This window comes from Lipophrys pholis (genome assembly GCF_963383615.2).
Source record: "Lipophrys pholis genome assembly, chromosome: 9".
Taxonomy (NCBI): domain Eukaryota; kingdom Metazoa; phylum Chordata; class Actinopteri; order Blenniiformes; family Blenniidae; genus Lipophrys; species Lipophrys pholis.
In genome coordinates, this window is record NC_137639.1 from 30,100,143 (window position 1) to 30,118,669 (window position 18,527).

Sequence of the window (18,527 nt, forward strand, 5' to 3'; positions counted from 1 at the left end):
CCACATATTTGTACTATTGCAGGAACTCATTGACGTGGTAATAATAAACCAAATCCTGGCTATATAACATATCACTATAGTCCAAAACAGGAAGGAGTTTCTCACTTTGATCGATCAGATGGCGTGGTAAAGCTTTGTAAATTGAGTCCGTCTGTGATTTGCGGCGTGTGGCGGCAACACATCGTACCTCACGTCATTATTTGAACTTTTCGATCACTATTTCCTTTCAAAAAAAAAAAAAAAACTTTTCCAGAGTTAACTTTTTTTCTCTGCTCCTGTTTGACTTTTGCAGCATTCGCTATATAAACTGAAAAACACCTTTACCAGACCTGCGAGCTCGCAAACAGACGCCTTTGTTGCACCCTTGAAAATCAGACGTACACTGGCGCCGGAAGCACAGCGGAGGGGCTTGTATCGGCGCCGCAGAAACAGTAGCTTCAACCGCTTTATGAAGCTTCTGTTGACAACTCCGGCTTTGTAAAGAGCTGCGGCGGATTCTGCCGGTGATTAAGAAACCGGCGGCTCACAGGAACGACTGCGACAAAGACGGGAAGACTCGGCGAGAGGAAGAGCAGAGCGGCGAAGGTACGGGAGGTGCCACCTCCCGAGCAAGAGGTGATTACTTTGTGTTAATCTAGTATCAGCGTTTCCACCGTTTGGAGGCTTCCCAGCGTATTGCTCATTATCAGGGGTGTGAAACACAGATTAGACGGGGAGAAGGAAACGGTGAACTTTCTCATGAAGCCCTCCCTGAAGAAACAACCCGTCCTCCCCAGGGTTTTGGAGTTTTTCTTTCACTCTTTCACCCCACCTCCTCCATGTTGCATGTCTTTTCCACATTTTCAGCCACAGTCGATTTTGAATTGAGCAATCCTTGTAATTCACCAAAGGGTGTTGAAAGAAAACCCATTCGAGGCTTTTGTTTATCAGGGATTTTCATTTATACAGGAGTCATCACTTTTTCTTTTTTTTTGATGACCTCGGCAGATCCGGCCTCGTGAGGCCACATATTTCCTCATAATTACTTTCTACTTAAAAAAAAAAAAAAAAAAAGGTAAATCAATAGATCCATACTGAGCGTCCCAGTACAGTAAGTGCACACTGGATGAAAGCTCCATTTGAGAAGCAAGCGCTTCACCGCATGCAAATTCAATAAGGCCCGGGCAGCAACACGCCGCGAAACCTGTTCACACCAGCTGCTGAGAGACCAAAGTTTGAAACATGGAAGGAAAAAATAAAGAAAAGAGACTAGATTGCATTGAATTAAAAACAAAACAAAAAGTCTTGAATTCAAAATAAACTTTCAGAGAGTAATTTTCTGGTCATTAAAATGTGCAGGAGTTGTTCATTGTGGGGGAACGAGACTCATATTCCATCTATCGTCTATCAGGGAACTTGAAAACCCACTGGGGGCCCCGGGTCAGAACAACAGTGCATGTCCTGATAGAGGCATGTGGCAAGCAAAGGGCCCCATTAGGGAGATTCCCCTAATTCCCCGTCCAACGGGGCTTCAAGTTATGTCGTTGACATCATTCAATATGTTCCAAATGTCAGCGCTCTCTGGGAGGCTCCCTCCAATACACAGTGACAAGAAGCAGAGGGCCCCATTAGGGGGGTTCCCAACCTGTCGTTGGAAGTCTAAAGGAGACAGTTATCCGAGCCATGGCACAGAGACATCCAGTGGGGGGCCCCATTTGGAGAGGTTCTTGATGTTTTGTGATGTTTTATCATTGATATGGAGCAATCTCAGACCTCTCCAGGAGGGGAGGTCAGTAATCGTCTAGTCAAGTCAAGTCAAGTCAAGTCAAGACCTTAATTTGTCACAATCATAATTATACATGGGATAACATGCAGTGGAATGTGTTTAGCACCTGTTCCAAACCTAAACACACAAGAAATGCTTATATATATATATATATATATGCCTTCAGGCAGCGATAACGCCGCCCTGCTGGCAGTAGAGAGAACCGTCTGTGGTTGCGGTGGGTTAGAAAAACCCACTCGAGCACAGGGAGAACTCCAGACAGTCTTTGCTGTCTGAGGGTTTAATCTGCGCATCTCGTATAAAGAGAATGGCTTTCAAAGGTTCATATTTCTTACACGGGTAATTATTTACAATTGATAAATACAAAGATAGACTGATGGATCGTCATGCTGCCATTGCTGATTTTAAACTTTTTAAGCAGCACAAGCTTCATGCTGTGGTCAGATTTTGCGACAGGTGGATGGAAAGCTTGTTTTCAGGTTTTTATAAAGTAAACCACAGAGTGTCTATATGTCTGGGTTAAAAACAAAACCAGATGTGAACGTTAACAAGGAGATGAGCTTTACTTTTGCTGGCGAACGCCTCCAAGAGACACAGTCTGCGCTCAAGTTTACGATGTTCTGAACCGAGATCTTGACGTCGGTATGGATGAAATGGAATACGCAAACGATCCGCAGAGTAAACACAACAATCACATTTGTCCCCACCGATCAGCTCCGCGTTGCTGCCGGATTGAAGCAGAAAATGTATGGTTTCAATAACAGAAGCAAGCAGAAGCGGTCGGAGATCGGCTTGCAAACTTTCAGTCTAAATGTTTGCAGGACAAAACATACATTTCTCCATAGAAACGTCTTTTTCTCAAGTGTCCGTGCGAGGAAAACACACTCCCTCCATTTCAAACTCTTGCACAAGTTGTATAAGAGTCATCTTAAATGGATGTTTTATGGCCAACTGTGTGACACATCATTTAATAAAAAAGACAGCTGCATCAACAGGGAGGTTGGACCTCGTTGCCTCGCAGTGAAAAGCCCCATATTGCAGCTCTGAGGCAGTAATAACAAATGAAACAAAGGTCATGAGGAACGGGCAGATTGAAGAGATATTTGTCTTTCAGATGGATATTATATGTTGGATGTGGAAAAAGAGCAGTTTTGGACTGATGACAGAAAGACGGCTGGGGACTTTTGAAAATGTATGAATGGCTTTTCTGTGGTGGTGTTTTGTGTGTATTGTAGGAGGTAAATTAAGCCATTTTAGATTCAAATGATCAGTGAAGCATGAAAAGGAAAAAAAGATATAAGAATGGCTTCATCGCTTTATGAGGGATTGACTTTGTGTGACAAACGCAAAGAAAAATGGAAGAATGAGCTTCAAGTGGAAATTACAGATGAATATTGGTACAATATGTGGGAAACACACCAATTCACGAATTTGAGGGTAATTTTCTGGGAACAATCTGGTTCGCTTCTTTACAGAAAAATCTAAAAGCAGGCAATTACATTGTCATCAGGTATGCAGATGATACATGTTTTTTTGTTAAGAATTAAAGCAAATACTTGAATTTGGATCTCCCAAAGGTTGTTTGGTTCCATATATAATATTAAAAGTCGCAAGCAGGAAAGCAACATACAGGAAATTGCGATCAGGAACAGGAATCGTGGCTAAAAGTCATGGAAGACGGCTTAATGGAAAAAAAACTAACATATACTCCAAGAGCCACAACTGGAAGCAAAGTCAAGGAAAATGATCGCATACAAGACTGAAAAACGACAATATGGGATTCTGAACAATGTGTATCAACCCGTCTTTAGCAGTTGGGGATCAGTTTTCTCGACTGATGGACTCTGATGGATGTCCATCAAAACAAGGTTAAATATCCACCTGAAAGCCAGCGAGCAGAACGCCTGACAACCAGCAACACGCAGAGGAGACTCACCATGTTGAATCCCGGGAAGAGGCTGACCGCCGAGGCTGCATCCAGAGGGATCGGGAATAACTGCTTCAGTCCCAGCGAAGTCTGGACAGCAGGCAGGGCGGGACGCACCAAAGCAGGCATCAGGCCATTTTGACATGTGTTACCTGTGGGAGGGGGATCAGAGGCAACGTGATCAGCGGGAGGAAGAAAAGGCTCCGGCCAAAATCTGACAGCGAACCCTCAATATGTGCCTGTTTAGTTGGAGGAAAACGCAGCACGGTGTCGCCGCTTCGTGCTCGTGGACGTCATCTTTCGCGCTATTTAGCACCTGTGCCACCAAGACCGCCAAGACACAACAGCTCCCAGATCAGGTCCAACTGATTCCATTCAAACCAAAGCTATTTCATTGGGTGGCACGGAAATCCCTGAGATATCAGATTTACGTGGTTTTAGCTTGATAAAACGTTGAATCACTTTCCATCTTTACAAATTAAAACGTTTCATTTTCTACTAGTTTGTACTGGGATCGCCATGCTTCAGAACTTGATGTTGGTGATTACATTATTCATCCACGAGGTTGACCTTTTATTGGTGCTTTTGAACACAGCTCATCTGATGAGGACTCTGTCAGACTGTTTCCATGGTAAAGAGCAATGATGAAGCAAGTAAGTGGACCTTGAGTTCAGCTCATTTTATCACAAGGGAGGAAAACATTGAATCACAGTCATTGGAACCCGGACTGTGGTGACACAGCATTTATTTCAAGTCAAACTCGGGGGTAAAATCCATCCATGTATCCTACATCCAGCCTCATCTGATTCACAGTTGATCATCAGTATATCACAACAAAACAACCCTTCTTTTGGACCAGCTTCCTCTCCTTATGGACAAATCATTAGAAAGCATTGCAGGCAATGACCAGAGGAATTAGGTTACGAGTGATTGATTGGTTGCGTGACGTTTTACACTTCAGTTCCAGCCTGATACCTCGTTACGTTTATGTGCTACTTAAGGCTTGGAGTCACTGAAAACAATAAAAAAAAACAAAAAACAAAAAACTGTTCCCAAGGTGAAACTTCTTGAAAACACTCAGACACTGTAAACAGGGGTAAAAGCAACTGCTCCTGCGCAGGAGCACCACGGTCGTAATGAATAGTTCTGCACATGCACAAGTAGATGAACAACAGAAAACAATGGCGGCCTCCAGAGTGTCATGACTCTCTGTACTTATTCTCCTGGGAATTGGTAGTTTTATTTTGACAGTCACGGTGATAACAATCCAACTTAATCATCTGTCCCTACGAATGTCCGTATTGTTCTCATTTCACATGTTCCATTATGAAAATGGTCAACAGCACCCGTCAGTGGCCATATACGAAAACTACACCCTTTTCTGCGTTTCTGCCATTTCTGTGTAAACAGACATTGTTTTCAAAACGTTGAAAACACGACATTTTTCTTACACAATAACGCAAAAATGTTGCATTTGCATCACGTGCGCTTACTTCCATACGTAAGATTATATAAGAATTAGCTGATTATTCTGAGCACTGAAGACAGTGAGGTATATATTAGATATATATGTAGAAGTGAGGACGTCTACCACAGGATTCTTCTCATGCCAAGCAATAAATTACCAGGTTAATGCTGGATTTCATTCAATATCCAGAAAATGAAACCATAATGGAAGATAATGTGAACATCCATACAGAATTACCTGAGTGATGTAGTTAGACCATTTCACTTTGAAATCAATGGAAAGCGTGAGAAGCTTATGCCTGCTGATTTTCCAAGACTTAAGGTTTAATTCGGTTCAGATGATACGTAAGGCCTCTGCTCCCCACCTGCATCAGTGAGCCTTGGCTTCCCATGACCCTGGCAGTAGTTCATCACACACTGCAGATCAGGAAAAACCCACACAAGCCGCAATTGTAGAGCTCTTCTGACATATTCACTGTCAAACTCACTCAAATCCTTGTTTGAGCATTTTTCCTGCCTCACAGACCCACAAACTGTTCACTCACCGGCAGATATACTCCACCTACTGAAAACTGCAATATTAGAGAGATTATCAATGTAATTTATTTTCATTTTATGGTAATGATGTTTTTGCCCAACAGAAATTGCCCTCTTCACCCTTTTATAGGGTGAGGGGCCATTTTTAATTACAAGCGCATTTCTTCCTGTTTCTTCCAAACATGTAATTATAAACTGATGACATGAAACACAGAATTAAATAGTCAGGCTGATTTTGTTTTGGCAAAGCGTCTTGTGCTCCCAGTCAGAGCCTCTTAATAATGCTTCTACCTTCAGAAAACGAATAAAAGGACATTTCAACAAAGTGTGCTTGAACATCGTGCACATCGCAATAACAAAATACAGTATAAAACCCTCAATGCTGCCAGTCAGTCATTAATGAGACAGTGTTTGTTCAAATCGGACAACAAATCCTGGAGGAAATCAAATGTGTGTTGTCAATATTTTAAGAAATACGTGGAGAAATCGATTTAATTTAGAAGGTTTTTGAGATAGAAACTGTGATTTGGGTCAGCTTAATAGGACCAGATGTTATTCAGTTATTTTGAATTCACACGCTGCCTCCGGTTTCGGGCTGCTTGACTTCCCCTGCTCGTGTCTGATCGCTGCTCCCCGCCCTGATGTGTTTCACCTGGGTCTGACTGTATGATTGTCTCCAGGATGTATTGGGCTTGAGGTCTGTGTTTTTCTGCCATGTTTTGCCTGTATTCTGAGTTCCTTGTGTTCCTGGGTTCCAGAATTTCCCACATACTCACATTCAGTCACCAATAAGCCTCAACTGTGGGAGAAAACCGATGAACAGAGCATGTTGACTTCACATAGAAAAGGCCCAAAAACGCAGATTTGATAAAGTGTGAACCAGCATACTACCGTGTGACATGAGAAGTACCAATGGTACTAGAGTGTTATCCTACGTTTGGCATTTTAATTTGTGAGTTATTTGTCCTTACTTGTACTTACATAAAACATTTCAACACTTCTACCACCAACAGAGACTCGTTCCAACACTGCAAACTGTGGTTACATGCTTGTAATCGCCCTAAATTTGATTTCTTCCAGTCTCCACCATCAGATCCAAACTGTCCTCCGAGAGCAACTCCTCCATGCAGATGACCACTTAGCGAAGTGATGATATTTATCTCTCCAAAAAGCAGATTTTTCTTTGTTTTGAATTTGTCACCACAAATAGCCGACGCAGCAGGCACAGTGTGTCTCCTGAGATGATTCAACATCGAGAGAGAGAGAGAGAGAGAGAGAGAGAGAGAGAGAGAGAGAGAGAGAGAGAGAGAGGCCTGGCCCACACATCTCCAGGAAAAACAAAAGTAAATACTTCTATTTTATTGTCATGTGAGCGAGCCACGCCAGCAGAGCGCCATTTAAACCACCAATTGGAACCAGCACAAGTCTGATTTCAACACGGCGGGAATGAAAAAAGAAAAAAAAAACTGTCACAGTCTTCCAAAACATTAGGAATTAAATAAGCTATTTCACGAAGAAAAAAAAAAGAGCTATAATGAGAACCAGAGGGATGACTTCTTTTCTTTCTATATCGCTCCACGTTTAACAACAGAGGAAGTCCGGGCCAGCATGGCTCTAAAAGCCTGAGCAGATACGGTATCAAACTGCAGTCTCGGGACAAATGAAAACAAGATTTGCCACGTTTCAGTCCCCAGGCAGTGGTTAGGGGTAAATAAAAAGCTAAAGTCATAAAATGGGGAAAACCACAGACCCCTCCACCCCTCCACCCCCCCATTCTCCGACTCCGTCTCTCTGTCTTCTCCCTCCAGTCGCCGGAGCGCTGCCATCTGTTGGAAAAAGAACACATGCCGTCTCTCATGTGGAGGCACGTCCCAGCCCCGACTTCTAACAAAGCATGTCCTTTCCGCGGGGATCATCCAGCCGTGCCGTCGCTCGACACGCCGGCTCTGACGTCAGCCCGCAGGCTCGCCTCACCTAACGGCCAAATCCGCCGTTCGTCAGCCCGACGTGCACAGTCAGAACAGCCAGTTTAAACACACCAGGCCTGATGTGGCGGATTAGTCTGCAGGGGCGACGCGCCGAAATGCGAATTTGCTTGATAGGGTCATGTTTGGTTTACTGATTGATAGAAGATGAAATCCGACGTGTCACGGCTGAAAGTCTGGGGTCTCTTCAACGCTCTTGACATCACACAGGGCTTATTTGTTCCACCAGCCAACGAGGAATCAAAATAAAGTCTTGTTATTCTCCTGACACGGTGACTTAAGGGGATGAAATTGCTCAACGTAACAGTTTCCGCGTTGCCTCTGAGCGTCTGCTTTAACCAAAGAGTTTTGGGGATTATCGGTACATTATGCCCCAAAGTGGCGTGGTAATGGAGTGGCGGCTAATATGGACTTCTTTCTGAAATGTCGTGAAATCAAGTCTGTGACATTGCTTTCAGTTTTACTGTTTGACCACGGAAAAGAAAATCACACCGTTAAATGCGTTCGTCCATCCGTTTAATATACCTGCATCATCCAAGGCGGTGTTACGAGGGCTGGCACGGCTCTAAAGTTTCTGAACTTCAAAGTAGGAAAACGACAAAAAGAAGAAGTGGAGGAGAAGAAACTCGTGAAAACGCGTGATTCCACAGCTGAATGCAGGATTTAGTGCATCCGTCCATTCATGCACATATCCTATGCTGGGGCACATTTAGTGAAATATAAAGTACAAAATAAGAAGTAATGGAGAAATGATGCTTTCACCATAATATTAAATTCAAAAAAGACGCTTTGATAGTTTTCATTATAAAATTCATTCATCCATCCATCCATCCATCCATCCATCCATCCATCCATCCACCCATCCATCCATCCATCCATCCAACCATCCATCCATCCATCCATCCATCCATCCATCCATCCATCCAACCATCCATCCATCCATCCATTCATCCATCCATCCACCCATCCATCCATCCATCCATCCATCCACCCATCCATCCATCCATCCATCCATCCATCCATCCATCCATCCACCCATCCATCCATCCATCCATCCATCCATCCATCCATCCATCCATCCATCCATCCATCCATCCACCCACCCACCCATCCATCCATCCATCCATCCATCCATCCATCCATCCATCCAGAAACTATGAAATATAATGAGGAAAATTACAAAATAAGTCCCCCTAAAAAAAAAAGGTGAGAATGTTTCCACTTCTTGGTGGGAAAAATTAAACACCCTCACGGTGTGACGTTCCCACTGGGAAAGTGTGAATTTTCACGGCGCGCTCAGAAGCTGGCCTGAGGTACCAAACATGGTGGTGGTTTTTGGTCAAAGCCTCCAAACTTTGCATAATAAGAAATATTAAAAGCACTAAAATGAGGAAAGAAAAGAGACATTCACGCCACATGATGTGCTTCATGAGTGGAAAAATGCATCTAAACTGGATCTTTGCTTTATAGAATTGAAAAAAATAAATAAAATACAAAAAAAAATTGAAGTATCCGAGAAAGGTTGCCGATTCACAACTTGAAATGAGTTGGAGGGAGGTGGTCACAGCTCCACCTCCAAGTGGGAAAAATGCACCTGAACATGGTCAAACTTTGGAGTTTCCCACTGGGAACGTGGGAGCTTTATGAGAATTCCCAGATGTAAATTCAATGTTCCTCAACAAGGCGGCAGTTTTAAGAAATCTGAGGGAAGAAAGGTGATGAAGTTGCTCACAAAACAGTTCTGCTCATTCTGGGCGTGAACTGCAACTTTCATTTTACTGAAACGAGCTTGTTGTTGGTTCCCAAGCAGCTCTGGAGCATTTGGGAATAAATTGCACCTAAATGGTTCCTGCTGAGCTTCATATCATCCCCCTCCTGGTTGACTAATAAAGCGGCGCTGCTGCTGGCGGCCATGTTGCTTGTTTGTCTTAATGAAAACTGGGAAATGGGACCTTGCATACTGGTAACAATCCCAGTTGTATAATCGCAGCATTAATGTGGCTGAGTTGAAGTAAAAGTATTCAATCCATTAATCTTCCATAAGATCTTCATCTTGATGCTTCCAACAAAAAGCCACAAGCTGAAACGTGACGTCAGCCTGTTCGTACTTCATGTCATGTTACTTTCCTGCAGATGTTTCATGAGAAACCAGTGAAAGTGAAACGAAGCCCTGATGGAGGCACTCAGAGAGGAGTAAAGCGATCACCAACGCTGGTGCAGCTCCCGCAGAGTCGGGGATTATCGGAGCCTAAACCAAATTTTACAGCAACTGATCCAATCACTAAAAAATTTTCATTCCAAACCACAAGTGTCAATCTCTCTCTCTCTCTCTCTTTCTCCGTTTTCACTCTTAAATAATTCCCCGCTGAGTGAGTCAAAGTCTGCCTACAATCACATCCAGTACTTCAACAAATTGCATAATAATAAATCGAGATCTTTATAATTCGACCCTCCGTCGCATCTGCTTGTCATCACAGATGAAATTACGTTCCCACTCACAAACAAACACACATACTGATGGAGAGAATACAAGCCAAAAGTCAGAAGATTATAAAGTATAATGATTACATTTGGTCAGATGTGTAATGATGGTGGAGCTTTGGGTGGAGGTGCTCAGTGGCAGAGCAGCTCAGCAACAACGTGGAACACAGAGAGGAGCCGCGCTGCTTGAATGAATTAGCTGAAGCTCTCGTGGTTGAAAAGGGGCAACAAAAAGTTTAATGCGCTATAGAGCCGCTCTTGTAAACGCACCTAATTACCAATTTAAAAAGTTTTCTAACCTCATGCACATCAATGAATCTCCAGCAGACAAATAAATGGTGAATACTTTGAGGTTGCTCATGTGGAACCTGATCTACTAACCTAACTAAAGATCAGATCTATAAAACACATCATCCAGTCAGCTTCTGTTTTTATAAATACTGAACAACAGGTCTTAGAGTTTCTACAAAATATTTCATTTGTTTGTTTATCTGGACATATTAAAGCACGAGCTTCACCAGGTTTCTGCAAATATGCCGTATTTAGCACAAGGCTCATTTCCATCCGTTGTCCCACATAAAACAATACAAGGTTACAAACACATTTAAACAATAAAAACATATAAAAACAATATGGTAAAACAAAGACAAAGATGATAGAATAATTCTTCCTAAAAAACTACCATGAAGTGCAAATATCAAAGTGCTTACTCAGCAGTCTGACATAGGTAAAGAGCCATTTTTTTCCATATGTGTATATATATATTTTTTCATATATAGGTTTTTAAAGTGTATGATTGTCCTCATGATCACAAGTTTGGTTGTTGATCAGCCATATTATACATACATACTAATCAAACGTGTTTAACAGGATTTACTACATGAAACATGTTTGTGCCCTTATATATGATTTTAACCACGTTTGAAACGATGGACGGTGCAAGCATTTTCTCAGCTGCTTTATGTTGAGATTGTGGTCATTTATCATGTATATTCTGAAGAAAAACTTTAAAGTATAAATTTTATAGGTTCTTATGGCTCTATTGTCCCGGTCGGGCCCACTGGAGATCAAACTATGTGGCCACTTGAACTGAAATATGTCCTAGATTATGTTTTGGTTTTTGTTTTTTTTTTGCAAAACGGTGATTCATTTGCCGAACACATGGATAACTTCCGCCAGCACATGAACATGGAAGCATTGCCAGCAGATCTTTCTTATGTAATCAAATTCTAAAATCTGCCATTTAGATCTTCCTGTTAGTGCACCGTGTTACTCACTGTGTTATTTTTAGTAAATCACCCGTAGAAGCGCCCAAACAAAGAGCGAGTAATCAGTTTGCACGAGCATGCAGGATCCCAGTGAATCAGGCCCTTTGTTGTGAAAGGTAAATGCAACAATCCGGCCAACATGCCCAAACAAATACACATTCCAGCCCGCAGCGTCTGTCACCACCAGCGGAGGAGGAAATTATAAGGCTGAGAGGGGTAAAAGAGTCCACGGCTGGTAAAGTGAACTTTAACCCCGAGCCCTGAGCGTCTGACTGACTTCACACTCGGGGGGGGGGGGGGGGGGGGGGGGGGGGGGGAAGTAAAGCTACAGGGAAACACAGATGCCACGCATGATTATCACTTTGTAAAACGTCTGTCAATATTTAACTTTAGTTCAGCTCCAAATGTGAATATTTGGATTTTATGGCGACGCTGCATCAGAGTCGCTCAGGAGAGCGGCTCCACGCCGGGAGGTCAGCGGGTCGGTGTCATTAAAATAACCAGCGGGGAGAGAGCGTGAGCAGGCGGAGGAAGACAAGGACTTCTCTGGTCCGTCTCCTGCCTGGTCCTCGCCGGGTCGGTTTTCCTGTCAGCGGCGCTTGTTGATATATTCAAAACAAACAAATCAAAAAACAAGCCGGAGCCAAACAAATAAAATCCTGAAGGTCGCCGGAATAAGAAGCCTGATTATATGCATGGTACCCCTGCAAACAATCTCCCCAGTGCTGAACTTGTTTGCACGGCGAGGGGAAGTCTCTTCACTGGAAGCTCCTCGTGTCGTCGCTAAATGTGACATTCATAAGTGGTCGGGGTCGTGGAATGATTGCCTGTAGAAATCAGACCTGATCTGTGATGTGGGCCAGACGGCGATGTGCAGAGTGCTGATTTAGCTCTCAAACCTGGAACCAGCACAAATCCTAATAAAACTGTATTTAATGTGTTGTGGAGCCGACCTGGTGTGTGCAGGAACAAGCAAACAGACAACATGTGCAAGAATCTGCAAATAGTGGGACTGAGCCCGAAGACAGAGTTCAGATGTCGAAAAATCAGACTGGACCTTTAAACTGCACTAATAAAAAACTAAGTCTAGATCAGGGGTGTCAGATATGAGGCTTGTGAACCAAAACCGTCCCGCAAGAGGCTCCAACCCGGCCAAACTCCCAAGAACATTGTAAAAAAATGCAAAGAAAACTTTCTACAGAGAAGTGGAAACAACACCGAGATCTGAGCTGAGATATCGGTGATGCTGCCATGACAACATTCGCCTCATGCTGTCGTCACGGGTTTGTGAAAACACCCACAATGCAACAGTAGAAGGTTCTGGACATTTCACTGTATTTTGCATTAAAATGCATTTCAAGTCATTTTCAATATTAGTTATTTGTTTTTGGGAAGATAGAGACGTTGTCATCCCGTCTACTCTACAACCACAACAAAGAAAAACTATATTGTTAAATCTAAAGGTTGTTGTGGCACTAGTCCACCCGTCCAGCCCACTCCAGATGAAACTGGGCTGGATGAACTAAAGTGTGTTTGACATCCCTGATCAAGGAAAATTAAGCCTCATTCATTATTTTATGCTTTTAAAAATAAGGTTATTATAACAACAACCTGTAATCCCTTTTCTTTTTCCTGAGTGACACTTCCTGTTGTACTTCAAACAGCACATCCTTGGCTTTTATTAAATTTATTTAGATTTTCATTTATATAGCGGGAAAAACAAATGGCGCTCAAATACTAAAAGTATGATGACACATTCTATAGAAACTTGATAATAAAACCCCCCCAGGAGAAAATTCTACAATGCTATTATAAAGATCACCTTTTTCGCTCATTGTTTTACAGTTTTATTACTTTCTGGACTCTTTCATTTTGAATCGACACGCTAATAACTTTCCTCTTAATTAAACCAATATATATTTCTCTGAATATATCTGTCGGGTCTTTTTCATTTCAGAGCATGATTTGATTTGCTGCGAGAAATCTAAAGAGGGATACAACCTATCTCAACTTTTTCTCAGCAGGCGGTGGAGACCAAACCACAGCTTCATGAATTACTTCAACTTTCTTGATGTCGCTGTGTATCTACCGGACTTAAACTGTATAATACTGTGGTAAATATAGTGGTGGAGGCGGAAACTGACATTCTTTACTTTACTAACGACGCAGATATTTGTGTGAAACGACCTCGCTCCTTATGGAATCTGCATTTTGGTCAATTTCACTTGATAAAAGAAGTTTAGTTTGACCAAAGTTCAAACGTCTAAATGAATCTTCAGGCCATTTGTCAGTTCAATCGATGACAATAACTTGTATCATAATTATTATTTATTTATTTTTTCTGAATCAGCTTCTCACACAAACAGACTGTGTTTTGTTTTCATGCATGTTGCAGGTGATCAGTTAAGACTAATCACATGTAAACAGGAAGTTTTCAAATGTATTCAAGAGTCATAGCGTTTTCCCCGTTTCCACGGAGATGGAGCGTTTTCTTCGGAAGCCATTTTTGAAAAGTTGCGTTTTCAGTGGCGTTCTCAGCGACGTTGTGGTGTAAACGGGACTACTTTGCGACACCTGCAGGAAACATCCCCACAGCTTCCTCCATGTTTCCACTGACCCAGATCAGGCATATGCTGCACGCTGCGCCTGAGGAGTCACACACACGCTTCGTCATTAAAACGCTGTTAACGATCATTAAGAACTCGACTCGATGAAACAAATCATCAGACACTTTACTGCGGTTTTGCCATTTAATCGGTTTCATAAACACATCAGCATAATGCCGCTTTGACAACTTTATCATGTCAGTCGCCCTGCCGAGCTCCGGGGGTTTATTTTACTAAGCATAATTCTAATGAATCAGATTAAGCACAAACCAGTTGACACGCAGCGAGCCCGGGGCTGTTTCAGAGATGCAGGCTTTTCTTTCTTTTTTTTTTTTTAAGTAATGATGTAGAACTGAGATGTGATCCGACTTCTGGAAACACTTGAGGAAGATACCGAATTGATGAAAGTTTTTACCCTCTGAATTTTGTTTAGTTATTCTCTTGACGACCTTGCGGTTAATGATGCTGCTCGTTGGACGGGATATGTACGGCTGCTACGCATGGTTTTAGGAAAAAATCTGTGTTTTGGGTGTCTATCCCCAAAAATCTGGGTGTACAATAATTTATTTGATTGGCGACCAATTTAAAAAAAAATTTAATAAAATTGAGATTGACCTTAAATGATGCATTCTGATGCATTCTGGACTACCAAATACTAGGTTGTAGATTTTGCTTCTTAACTGTAATATATTTCCTTTTCTCCTTCTTTTCATTGGTGATGGTTTCCACCTGTACCTGTACCTGTACCTGTACCTGTACCGCTACCTGTACCTGTACCTGTACCTGTACCTGTACCTGTACCTCTATCTCTACCTCTACCTTTACCTGTACCTGTACCTGTACCTGACTCACCTCACTCCAGACTCCACTCCATGTACTTGTTTATTCCCCCTGTAGTTTCATATTGCTTCTATCCGCTCCCTAAACTGAGCACCTGTAGACTATGAAGTGTGAAATAGTTTCTATTCTCCTCTTATTAATTCAGCATCTTGGGAAGGAAATTCCTCAAAATTCCTCCTCTCTGCTTCAGCATTTGAACGCATCAGGATGAGTGGGAGAATTATGAACCAATCAGAGGCCGCCTTTTAAAACGTGTAAACCACATGCTATCAAATGACCAATCACGTCGCTCCTTACTGGGCTGAATATGAACCGGAAGTCAGTCGCAAGTTGTTTACTCGAGCCGATAATTTGCTATATTTTGGTGAAAAAATATGAATTTAGACAAAATTAGACGGTGACAGGCAGTGATGGACATGAGACACAGATTTCAGAGGCTTTGAGCAACACGTCCGCTATTGGTTCGGCCGTCTTTTCTGAAAATTGACCGTCCAAATGACGGCCGGACGGCTCGCTGCTGGAAACCATGATGCTCCGTCTCTACGTGTCACTGCTCTTCCTGATGGATTCACGTATGTGGGCTCAAGCTTTTTCACTCCTGCGGCAGTATGTCGAGGGTAACGACGATGTCTGGAAGACGCCGACTGGCATTAATGATTAATCGTCTCGTGCTTCTCCCCTCTTACTGTCCTGGACCTGCTGGATCCTCCGATACGATCTGCCCAGAGAGGCTGAGCGTCCACGCTGCCGGAGAGCCGCCAAATAAAGCGCGGTTTCCGGCGCGGCCGTCCACTTCCCCTCGGCAAATACAAATCCAATTATTAGATAAATCTGAATGCCACTGAAGCTCATTTATATGCCGACGATGTCACAGATGTGATTAACACTTTTGTGTTTTCATGGAGTTTGCTGATTGTGTTCTCTGACCCCCAACATGCTGTGGGATCAGTACTTCCCTCGGAGAGCGGAGGATAAAATCATTTCACCCCTATTAATACCAACAAAGTGAGTACAAAAGGCTAAACTTAAAACACTCTTGGATTTTGAAAGCTACACCCTCACAGATTTTGTAATTAACCTTTTTACTGTATAAACCCCGCCGCCTTTTAAAACTCCATCAGCGTGCGGTATGTATTTGTCTTGGAGCTCAGATTAGCTCCGTCGGCTGTCACAGCTTACTAATAAACACAGCTGCCTGTGAGTGTTGGCTCCGGCGATCACTTCCCCAGCGCACTGTAATCTGAGGTTAACCAAAAAGACGCTGGCGTGCTTCTAAAGAAGGACGCACCGGACGGTTTCTCCTCCGGGCCTTCCACTACTACAACCGTCTGAGGATGACTGCAGCGCGCTCCACAGCGACGAGTCAGTTCGGTCACAGTTCATTCGCTGCCTGTTTTTATTTTTGTTTTTAAACGCATGCGAAACGAAGGCTTGTGTTTCATTGATTTGGGTGTTTGAAGACGCGGTCGGGTCCGAATCTGCCGCCCCGCGCAGACGGCTTCGATCGAAAGCACGTCCCAGTTAAACAGCGGCAAAGCAGCAGACAGCGAACAAACAGTGTTTATTAATCTTTTAAGAGATACAATCTATTTCTCCCTGCGCGGAGCACTCAGGACTGCAAACCGTAAATACTTAACTGACGCACATCCCGAGCAAAGACGCCGACCTTTACTCCTCCTTTGTTTTGCTTCACGCTGAGCCGTGGAGATAAGATACTTCTGAGCACTTTGTCGGACGAGAGCGCAGACAAAACAAGCATCTCGGGCCTCCAGAAGCTTCTCTGAGCTGCTCTTCGGTTGAAGCTTGTGGTGATTCTCTGGGTTAAACGGGGCCCAAACTGAAAAGCCACCCATCCAAGTAGACCTGCACCACCTTTATTTTACCTTCGCTTTCCAGCAGTTTCACACCTGACCGACGCCGGCAGTGGATCTCAAAAAGAGCCCGGGCTGTCTGTGCACCTGACAGCTTATTCATTTATAAGCTCACGGCTCCCTCTTCCTCCCTTCACCTCCACCCTCCTCCACCCTCACGCTGTGTGTAAGGCATAACAAGAGAAAATCCTTCTCGCTCTTACAAGCCACGCTCTGTAACTTCACATCACCTTAATCCCCGGGATGAGAAGAAGAAAAAAATCAAGTCTTTCATTTAACAAATCACTCCCTCAGAAGTCTGGATCCCTGTGTAATTATTCCTCCGATGTGACTGTAAGCCAACCGTGAGAGGAGCACTTGACGAGAAGCCGCTCGCGCATTAAGTCTTCCAAAGCCCCCTCCAGTCGCTTTCTTAAAAAAAAAAAGACTAATAGAAGAGGCCTTCCTTACGATTTCCCTAAATATCCAACATAGAATATGAAGTGCTTCTGGAGGCTGGCATCTCCCGTCTTATTTGGATTCCTGCAGGCGCGTCAGCGGGTCGAACAGCAACATAGAAATCCAAAACATTGGATTCCCAGCAGCTCGGTCGTGTGGAATCGAGTCCGACAAACCGCCACTCGAGCACGAGGAGAGAGTTTACCTGGTGAGCAGGTCCATTCAACAGTTTATTTATTTATTAATTAAAAAAAAATTTGTGTGCCAAACTCTCTTCAGTTTCCCAGAACAAGTCAGACTGGATGGAAGTGGTTTTTACATTTAGCAGAGGAGGTGCACTCATGCTCTGCCTTTTGACTGTGATGAAGCACATGCAGCAAACAGAGGTGTGGAACTTCACACTCCTTCAATGGGAACCCGTTCCTCTGCCGCCGCCGCCGCCGCTGCTGCTGTTTCCCAGCATCCCTCAAAAAGTAGGACCATGACACGCGTTCGCCATCAAAGTGTCGTGCAAAAGAAGACATGCGAGGTCGAGGTTCAGGATGCAAACGCTGCGAAAGCCACATGTGAAAATGTAAAAACACTCACCGAAGAACATGCTGCTCTCCATGGCTCCTCAGGCTCGGGGGTTCGCTGTATTTCCTCTCGGGTGCCCTGCCAGTGTGTGTGTGTCCATGGACGGCAGCCTGGGCATGTCTCATACACTCCTCAGGGGTGTGTGTGTTTCCTGTGCATGTGTGTTCAATCCAACAGCAGAATGTCAGTGGTCAGTCTGCATGCTGCGAGTCGGCACGCTGCTGCTGCTGCTGCTGCTGTCTGTGGAGGGAGCTCCGTCTCTGCCTCTCTCTCTCTCTCTCTCTCTCTCTCTCTCTCTCTCTCTCTCTCTCTCTCTCCTCTCGTACTGGTCCTCCCTTGCCTCTTTCGTTCCCTCCCCTCCTCTTTAGCTCTTCCCCTCCCCTGTCTTCCTCCTCCTCCTTCTCCTCCTCCTCCTCGCTGGCCCCTCCACACACCGAATCCTTTCGCTTCTTTCTTTTCTCTCTCCGAGGTGTCTATCTACATTTTCCAGTAACAGCGTCTCTCTCTCTCTCTCTCTTGCTCTCTCTCTCTCTCCTCCTCTCTCTTTCTCTCTCTGTAGTTGTCTCATCTTTGTTTTATGTGTCAACGAAGCCTCTCTCTCTCTCTCACTTCTTGTTTTCCCTCGCTGTCTCTCCTTTATTTGATCTTATTCCCCTCTCCCTGCTTCCATCCACCAGCTCGCTCCGTTTCCTCTGCCTTCTTTATTCCGACTTCTTCCCTCAGTTCCTCCGCTTCCTTATCTCTCCTCACCCCGTTTCCATTTCTG

At 43.7% G+C, this 18,527-nt stretch overlaps 1 protein-coding gene across 1 annotated transcript in view; it reads right to left on the reverse strand.

Moving 5' to 3' along the window:
* znf385d (zinc finger protein 385D) overlaps nucleotides 1–18,076 on the reverse strand; it is a 106,391-nt gene extending 88,315 nt beyond the window's left edge. The window contains exons 1-2 of the mRNA XM_080471982.1: nucleotides 17,774–18,076; nucleotides 3,702–3,844 (exon numbers count right to left, since the gene is read on the reverse strand). Coding sequence (XP_080328108.1) covers nucleotides 3,702–3,844; nucleotides 17,774–17,795 — 165 coding nt within the window. The 5' untranslated portion in view covers nucleotides 17,796–18,076. The remainder of the gene's footprint in view (nucleotides 1–3,701; nucleotides 3,845–17,773) is intronic.
* Nucleotides 18,077–18,527: the final 451 nt, after the last annotated feature.